Source organism: Porites lutea, chromosome 11 (genome assembly GCF_958299795.1).
Source record: "Porites lutea chromosome 11, jaPorLute2.1, whole genome shotgun sequence".
Taxonomy (NCBI): domain Eukaryota; kingdom Metazoa; phylum Cnidaria; class Anthozoa; order Scleractinia; family Poritidae; genus Porites; species Porites lutea.
The window spans coordinates 24,838,409-24,848,261 of NC_133211.1; the positions used below are offsets into that span (position 1 = coordinate 24,838,409).

The 9,853-nt window shown below is 40.4% G+C and overlaps 1 protein-coding gene across 1 annotated transcript; it reads right to left on the reverse strand.

Moving 5' to 3' along the window:
* Positions 1–2,207: 2,207 nt before the first annotated feature.
* On the reverse strand, positions 2,208–9,472 carry LOC140953366 (neurexin-3-like). Its single transcript, XM_073402850.1, has 6 exons — positions 8,120–9,472; positions 7,352–7,424; positions 6,236–6,484; positions 5,272–5,496; positions 3,685–4,170; positions 2,208–3,093 (listed from the first exon to the last, which is right to left on the reverse strand). The coding sequence occupies exons 1-6, from the start codon at positions 8,642–8,644 to the stop codon at positions 2,834–2,836; spliced, it is 1,818 nt and encodes a 605-aa protein (XP_073258951.1). The 5' UTR covers positions 8,645–9,472; the 3' UTR covers positions 2,208–2,833.
* Between the last annotated feature and the right edge of the window lie 381 nt (positions 9,473–9,853).

Here is a 9,853-nt window from a genome sequence, read left to right on the forward strand (position 1 = left end):
CCGACCTAGTTCCATACGCAGCCCTAAAATGGCCGATAGGGCTGTAAGTTTTGAGAAACGTCTATTTAACTGCACGCCGATTTTATTAACTTACCATCATCGTCCCCAGAGCGCTTTAGCCTTCGAGTCAGGGATGGAAAAGCACCCTGGATAACCTCGCTCAGTCAGGATAACCATGATCAAATCCTAATCAAACCACTGGGTTTTGTTTTACCGAAATTCGCGATCGACACGGTTATTCAAGTAATATATCAAACATGAGATGCAGTGTTTCATCACCAGATGAAACACCGAGAAGAGAGTTGAAAATACGACGCGCAGCGGAGTATTTTTGACGAACTTCGAGTTGTTTCATCTGGTGATGAAACACTGTGTCGAATGTTTGATATTTCTTCTCAAACAAAATCATTTTTGAAGGAGAAATTAAGGATGCAAATACTAAGCAGTGTTTCATCCGATTTCCAAACACTCATTAAACATTAATTTCCTTTGTATTTTCTTAATGAATTATTAATGAGTTTGAGAACATTATGTCAGAGGATGAAATAGGACTTGCTTCCCAACTGATATCAAGCACTTTATTTGCACCCAGCCATGGAAGATTGTCCACACCTTCGGTGTCTACGTCCCCTCCTCTTTTAAGAACAGCTGAGGGCCGAAGGCTACGGTTATTCGTCCATATCCGAAAAGACTTGAACGTCTAACCCGTTATAGATGTCAGAATAAAAGCGGCACATTCTCCACGACCTCTCGCTCGGTAGACCGGCGCTTATCCAACTGAACTAACCTGGCAGCAGTTAGAATGGGATGCTTTGGGATGTCAAAGAGACAGCCTGCATTTAATGGTAGACAGGATGTTCCGGACAGGCTGGTTTTGCCTGTTCCGTGCTCTCAGTTACCGTAAATCCTCTATTAAGCCCCCTCTCTCAAATAAGTCCCCTCCCTCTAATAAGCCCCCCCTTCCCTCCCCTATTTATACTTTACTAAATGATAGAATGTAGTAATCAACCACGATTGTAAATCTTCGTGTAGACTGATCCGGGATGGTTTACTTATCAACTGGAAGATCGGATTTGATTTTGATCCTCGGCTGCATGACCTAAAACTTCTTGTACTTGAGCTTTTCCACTTTGTATTGTAGTTCTGTATGGAAAACTGATACCATCGTTGTTTGTAAATTAAATAAGCCCCCCGTCTCCATTAAGTTCCCCCCCCCGTCAAATGGGCACGAAATAAATAAGTACCCCGGAGGGGGGGGGGGGGCTTAATAGAGGATTTACGGCAGTCGGAATGAGCGAAAAGAAAGCATAAAAACTCGATAATGGAACACACCTTCTTGGCTTTTGTACCTTTCATTGGAGAGTATGCTGGGACTTTTTGCCATGGGTGGTGTTGTGCCACTGGGACCCTGGAACCCTTAGCCTATAGCAGAGCTAGTTCAGCTGAGTTTTGCTGCCCTATACTAGACTAAACTCCCCCAATTCCCCCCCCCCCCCCACCCCGATATCCTACAGTAGCTGTTTTCCAGAAACTACTGAGGTCACTAGTACAGTCCAGCTAAAACAAAACCGATTTGATTTTTTTATGTTTTTGAGTGGCAATTCCCGGTTTCCCTAGTCTAGAATAAAATCTTTAACCAATTGATCCGTTTCCAGGAAAATGATGTCCTATTCTAGACCCAAACTGTCTGATTTATATACCCTATCCAACAGTAAACTGCTTGAAACCATACCTTTCACAGCAGCCCATACCCTAAATAGCCCAGATATGGCATATGGTAGTACCCCCCAGTGAGTATGACGCACTGTAATAGTATACTAAGGACCGGTTTCTCCGGTTTTTGGGCAGGAATCTTAATAACTTGCACAGGTATACATTAACGTCGATGACGTCTTAGCCTTTTGTCTTTACTCCTTGAATCACATGCGGTAGATTCTCATTGAAATAAGGTCATGTAGTATTTTCAGGGGGTTTAACTGCTTTGACATGTTCACAGATCGATGAGTGTTTTGTTCTTTGATCTGTTGAGTAAAAACTTAGACAAGTATTCATTGGTTGATTCATGGTGTCGAAGGAACAAGCGCTAACTCGCCTGTGACTTAAAATCACTGAGTCGCAACGTAATTTTCTGCCCCTTTCATTGTCCTCATTGCAGGCAATAAGTTTCTTTAAATCCCGTCTACTGACTTTTGGCGTACAAATTAATTCACATAGATGAACTAAACGAAGTAACCGGTCCCTGCCATAGTACTCACTGTACTCGTTTCTTTTATGGTTGATAATAAGTCCATTAAAAAAGATCAAGGACATCGCTGACACCTCTTTTTTCTCTCTCTTCCTTTGTTTCGCGCTCTCTTAACTTTCCTTTCCTCCTGACGAACGCAGTCTGCTCTTTCCACAAAAACCGTTAACTAATGGAAAACCGATTATACTATGTTATATATGCTATATCGGAAACAATTTGAGGCAAGAGAGGATAGCCCCCCTTCTTGTTTGAGTCATTTTGTTACAGCAATACAATACACCACAGGGGTTTCAGGTGAAAGTTATATCATGCAGTGTTGAAATGTTTTCTTTATAACATAGTCAAAGTCTTTTAAAAGTGATTTTTTATGGCTATTATTCTTTTGGTTAAAACGTTGCTGTTTCAGTTGAGTTCAAGAGTTTTACTTGTCCAAACAGCACGATCCATTAAAGCAAAGTTAAGTATATTTTCATTCAATCTTGTAAACGAACAGAGGGCAAAGAGTTTTTTTTTAAGAAGCAAATTTGTTAACACGCCCAGACCACGCACCTCCAGATCAAAGGGAATGGTTAACGTGTGACGTCATCATTACACAATGTGTAGGAACACGGTTGTCACAGAGAATAGAAGGCACCATCCGGAAAAGGAAACGGGACAAGAAGAACCGTGGGAGTCTTCCCCTCTCTTTGCTACTGGAGAACCGTTGTTTCCATAGCTCTTGCCGCACTTGTTGTTGTGGTTGTTGTTGTTGTTGTTGCTTGGTTCTGATTTGAATGGAACCGTGTAAAGCGGTCCTGCGGTAGCAAGTGTGGTGTTTTCCGATATAGTTGCCGTTATTTCTCGGCTACCTGAAGTGATAAACAGGATCGTTAGCCAAACAACAACAAAAAATATGACCGAAATTTTTACTCAGTACGAATTTTTCGTCAGACGGCGGCTTACGAATTCATACGGATCGTTAGTTTGAGGAAGGGATGGCCTTGTCCGTTATGCTCCGCCTTTATAGATTAGAAGGAGGAATGTCACAGTGAAACGAACTCAACCAAAGCGTGTACTGAAACTGGCCAGGAAGCGTAAAGAAATTCTTTTCAGTTTTGGTCCTGGCTCAAGAGCTACCAAAGTCAGACCCGTTTGTTGTTACTTCTTTTGTTTGCTGATAAACTACCTGGCTATTTTTCTTCAGTGTGGAGTGGCCCCGGTTGAGATCGATGCTCCCGTGCATGAAACCCGGCATTACTGCTAGAAATAGTGCGGGACTTGCGACCAGGAGGTGTAGTTTGCTTTCTTACGGGTTCCTATGGAGAGGAGAGGACTGTTTCAGGCCCAAAATAATTGGCGAAAATTGTTGTGATGAAGCCTCCATGCCTCAGGCAAAGCTAATAACAAACATTAAAGAGAAAGCTTACAAAGAGGATCATCTCTAAAATCTAAAATCTTACCTTTAGTCGGTGTAGTTGTTGAAGGGATACATGACAGATCTGTGTCATCATCAGAGAAGCACCCTAACCCATGCACCAGCTCTGGTCTGCAGTTGTACTCCGCTGATTGCAGTAAGGAGTTATTTTTCTCTACAATTCCCACTCCAAGTGGGTCTGATATTTTAAAACCTTTCCTTTGGCTTATTAATGCATTTTCTATCACATTGATTTCTTCAAAGTAAAACTGTTTAAGAAAACCCGTAAAAGACAAAGGTTTAGCTTGTGCAAACCACAGCTTCTCAGAAGGGCCCCCGCCGTAGTAAATCACATTTGATGTCTTGTTGTTAAGATTCAGTTTGATATGTGTGGGTGAAGACTCTTGACGGATTTTTCCATATTTTTCTTTGTCAATGATGACAATTAACCGCGCCTTTTTGCGACGAACTTCCACGTGATGCCAGCAGCTGTCTGAGAGGTTACTTTCATTGGCAAACACACCTATTGGACCTCCAATAGACAAAGAAAGGTTGTAAGTAATTAGAGTCAGTCTTTGGAAAAACAAATCTTCAACCTCTTCCTTGGGAAAATGTGTGTGTGTTTTTTGAAGGTTTTAGAATACTATTTTACCAAGATGTCTGAGATGAGCAAACCTTGAGCGATGTTAGTCGTACAATTGTCAGAGATTGGGTGCTTTGAGTGGGGTTTATTTGGAGGTTAGGCTCTGACGCCATCATGGAAAGTATGCACGCAGCGCCCGAGTAAATTGTTCATTTAATAATAATAATAATAATAATAATAATAATAATCATAATCATAATCATAATCATAATCATAATCATAATCATAATCATAATCATAATCATCATTAGGAGGTAGCACATCCACAAAGTGGTTCTTCGTCTACCTGATTCCTGATCGTATTGGAATTTGAAAATGTTGGTTTTTGAGGAAAGGGGAAAACCGGAGTACCCGGAGAAAAAGCTCTCGGAGCAAAGGAGAGAACCAACAACAAACTCAACCCATATATGGCGTCGACGCCGGTATTTGAACCCGGGCCACATTGGTGGGAGGCGAGCGCTCTTACCACTGCGCCATCCCTTGCTCCCTTGCTTTCAGTCATTAGGTCCGCTCATGTGCTACCCCTATTCATTCTGAGCCCTAAAAAGAGACGACAGCTTTTACAGCTTTTGGGCTTTGTCACGAGGATACTGCTGTTTTCGATCAATTTTTTCTCAAAGTTATTACTTAGTGCCTTTAATCGTGGCCAAAATGCTTTACTATAGAGTTGCGAAGAAGGTATCAGACAAATTTCATCAGGGAGCAATAACCTCAAAATTTTTTTGGTGATTTTTTGCAGGCACTGAGTAGATTAAAACTTGAAAAAGGTGACCCAACTTTTTCAAGTTTCAATTCATGTCCATCCTTTCCATCCGTTACATCAGACGACAAGAAACACTTTCATGGCCTAGATACAGTCTTAAATAACAAAACTGCGCCATTATTTTTGGAATTTAACCATGACAAAAAACATTTTAGGTTTTTAAAAAGACAGCAAATATCATGACATGACTCCTTTAAGGTCTCTAATAACGCCTGCTTTAATTTTACCTCCGCCGAAGCCTGCTTCGACTCGTAAACCTCCATTTACGAGTTCAACTACCAAATGGTCTTTGTCTCGCCCCATGTAAAAGAATACACCGTTTTTCTTTTCTGTTAAAAACATGAAACTAACTGTGTTCCTTTCTGTGTTCATGAGGGGACTGTCATCATTCAGTGACTGAGAAATATATCCTCCTCTCTCGTCAGGGGTATTCAGGAAGGCAGTATGGGAACCTTAAGGTAAAATATATTTAACAAAATTATAAAAGACAACAATCTTACATGATCTACACTCCCATGGACCACAGCTCCTAACCAAGTAGCGTGCGAGACATCGCTCAGGTATTGGAAAAATGTATGCCGAAAAGCAAGTAACGGTACCCCCCTCCCCAGGGGCCTCCGCCACCAATTTTAACCAAAGGGAACGATAAAATTGAACGGTTCTTTGCAAATTCCGAAAGTCATTACACTTCGAAAAGAAGCAACTGTCCCAATCAAGCAAGAAATAATGGAAATGTTGGAAATAACAAGCTGCGCCAGCCATGGATAGAAACTTATCTGTCGTAAATATGTTTTATTATAGTGATATTTGAGTTTCTTAGTCATCCTTTGTCATACCTTGAATTCTACCTCTCTAACGCTTTCGGCCTTCCCTTGGGGGCTAAAATTTTGCCTCGTTACATGAGAAATTATCAGCATTGGCCGAAATTTGACTTGTAATCGGCCCCTTGAAGCTTTATCTAAAGCTCGTTCCTAGAGTCTCTAAGGAGAGGCCCTGAAAACAGGTTTTTCCTCTCCTTTGCTTGCTCACTATCATTGCTCATGACGTCACTATATTTTGCCCAGTCGTAGATTACTGCTCATTTACAGACGTTTAACGAGTAGCCGTCAACAATCAGCTTTTTGACCAAGAACATCATCTAGTGATTCATATTTATCATTAATTATATGCTCTAAGTGGTAGCTGTCTTACGTGTTTGGCATCTATCTCCTTTGAAACCAGTCGCTGAACAATCACATTCTGAATGCCATATTCTGTCAATGCATCGACCACCATTGTAGCATCCCACTTTGCTACAAGCTCCAACGCAAGTGTCCTCTGCATTAGCTGATTTCCGTAGCTTTACTTTATCCAGCTGACCACTCGATGGTCGATAGACCCTAATATCACCTATACATCCTTCAAACATGGCGAGACTGAATAAAACAAGAATAACAAGTTCTGTTAATTAGCTTTAGTCGACTCCAAATAAGATCCTATTTCTCCTTCTTTTGGAAGATCATAATTAACCGGTAATAATTAACAATTATTGGACGAGGCTGAGCAAAATATCGTGATTTGTCAGTGGCGAGAGCAGATTAATTAATCTGCGAGACACGGACAACTCAAGATATTTTGCGATAACCGTGTTGAATACAGTCCACTCCTAATTACTCGGACCTTCAAGGGAAATCGAAAAAAGCTCGAGTTATCGAGAGTTCGAGTTATTGGGAGCTCGAAGCAAATAGCCAGAAGTAAGGAAAAACCAGTTTCTACAGTACAGTGAACATTTTAATCACATTTAATTATAGAAATGTCAAGTTAAAATGAAACGATGCTTCTTGAATATAAATCAGAACGCAACGTGACAACACATCGCCTAAACAGAGCATGCGTTTAACTGTTTTGAGAAGCTGACCAAACGCTGTTTCACGGTAGATTTTTGACAAACAACATTACCTTCCACTAGTAAACTATACGCCTACAACACTTCAATGGTAAATTCAAAATTCAACGTTTCGGACGACAGTACATTGTTTTTTTTTCCTGACTTTACAAGCGCTCAAACAAGGTTCGAGTTATCGAGGGTAAAATTACAGTAAAAGTATGAAGGAAATCCGGGAAAATTCGATTTTAGTTCGAGTTAGCGAGGGTCAGAGTTAGCGGGAGTCGATTATATTTGTTTTATCATTCGATCACCGAAATGGTTTTTTTAATGAAAATCTTGGGGAAGCCAATCGATCCGCCATTATCACGCAAGAGTTACCGCAAGAAGGCGAAAAGCGTGGTTTCATTTACAAATGAGCAGACTATTATTTGCAGCCAAACCCAGTTGGACGACAATGCGTATGGGCAGACCATTATTTGTAGGCAGTTGTTCAAAGGTCAGGTAGTGGGCTCTCTGCCAATGAAAAGGAAGAAACATTCGCATCGAATGGTAAAATTGTTATTTTCGCGGGAATCTTAAACAAACAAAACGCTGAGTACACAGTCTTCTGTCAAATGAAAATTTTGATTTTAACGTTTGCTTCTGAAACTGACAGCTAAATAATACTAAAAGACAGTTAGTTGCTTGCTTTATGGCAAGTAACCCTACTGATCCGATCAATGCCACGATGACGTAATTTTTTGCTTATTCGTAGTCAGTGATTCGACCCCACGGAAAAATAATCATTTTAATTTACTCGTAGTTAGAAGCTTGACTCAGTCTAGGAATTAGTGAACAATCAATATGAAAACAACGAGCAATAAAACAAATTAGTTTAAAAAAAGCACATTTATTCTTCTACCCTGTGGAAAAAACGTGCTTGAATAATTTTGTATCTAAAAAATCATCAGGTGACGAAATGAGTGGAATTCAAGCGACGAACAAGACGCAAGCAAGTCTTGTGATCGTTCAATTAAAACAACGCCATGATGACGCACTTTTCGTTTTCCTCGCGGTCAGGGATTAAATAAATAATTTTAAATAATTTTTATGAATTTGTTGGTAGATAGAAGCTTGACTTTTTAAGAACCGACGAAAAAGGAAAAGGAAACTAACAAAAATAAATCATGTTAAAAATATCATCTCTACTTTTACCCCTTGGAGAAGACTTGCAAAAATAATTTTGTATCGGCAAAATCCGTAGGTGACGAACTGAGTGGAATTCCAGCGATGAACAAGACGCTGGTCATTCGAGTCTGGGCAGATTCTCTTATTTCAACTGGAGGTTCTGCAGTGTGTACTAAGCCATTCTTATCTTCTATTGTAAAATATAGTTTTGTCCTATCAATCTTTATCCTGACTTTGTGCCATTGGGAGTCAGCAAAGTTATGTTCAATTTCACGATTTTCTTCCCTTGGACCAAGCCTCGCACGAAATTTGGCAAAACCGCTACTTGTCAGGAACAGACACATAAAGTAGTAATTGGCTCCCTCGACAGCATCGTCCTGATAGAAAAGCAAAGCTCTTTTCTGTTCACTGGTTTGAAAGAAAAACTGTAGCGTCGCATTAGGAAACCAGCTCCAAGGGTCATACTCGGCGTAAGAACTGCCAGAAAACCATAAGCCTGCACTTCCATCGACACGTGCCTGATGTAAACCTACCACAAACAGCAATACTAAAATGTTTTTAAACATGGCGTGTGAAACCGAACCAAGTGAAATAGCTAACAGAAGATATTTCTATTTGACATCCTCAGAACTCTTTCTCACCGACAAGAACGTGCATTGCGTTTTAATAGCCGTCAAAGACAAGTTGATTCGCTAGTTGAAGTAAACTTCGACCACATACCCGCTATCTGTGTTTATGGCCACCTCATTGGTAAACGCAATTTTTTGGTCTTATCTTTATACAATCGCGAAGGTCAAAAATTCGAAGAGCTCTCCACGTAGAAAGGTAATAAAAAATTGAAGTCAATGACGCCTGGCATTTGGTATTTGCCTTGAAAAGACACGCGAATCGTTGATGCAACACCATCGCCAACGTGAGAAAGGGCTCATTTTCACTTGCTATTTGTATTTAATTCAAATTCTTTTCGCTCATTCTTTAAAGTTTTAAGGGAACACAACTTGTAGTGTTGTAATGTAATTATGTTACATCCACTGATATTCCACTTCTGTTCTTTAATATCCCCGAAATGTCGCTAATTTTACGCTCTTCTGCCCTTTCTAGACCAAACCTCGCACGAAATTTGGCAAAACCGCTTCTTGTCAAAAACAGAGACATAAAGTTTATATCTCCTCCATCGTCCTGATAGAAAAGCAAGGCTTTTTTCCTTGAACTGGTTTGAAAAAAAAAACTTGTAGCGTTGCATTAGGAAACCAGCTCCAGGGTTCGTATTCGGCGTAAGAACTGTCGTTCCCGTTCAAAAGACTATTACTGCCAGAAAACCTTAAGCCCGCACTTCCTTCGACACGTTTCTCTTGTGAGCATACTATCAACAGGAATACTAAGATATATTCAAACATGGTGTGTGAAGCCAAACCAAGTGATTTGCACTCTCAGAACTCTTCAGTTCAAGCAGACAAGAAAGTGCATTTCGATTTACAAGCTGTCAAAGACAAGTTGTTTTACGTCAACTTCAACCACATACCCGCGCAGTATCTGTACTTACGGCCATCTCGTTGGTGACTAGAGTCTTTGGTCTTATCATGACACGATCGAGAAGGTCAAAGCATAAATGAAGAGCTCTACACGTATAAAAATAATAAAAAGTTGAAGTCAGCCACAACTCATTTGGTATTCTTGCCACAAATACGCATGAATCGTTGATGAATACCATCGCCATCACGAGACAGAAACGGTTCATGTTGTTCCCAAACTAGCCCAAGAAGTAAAAAGATTTA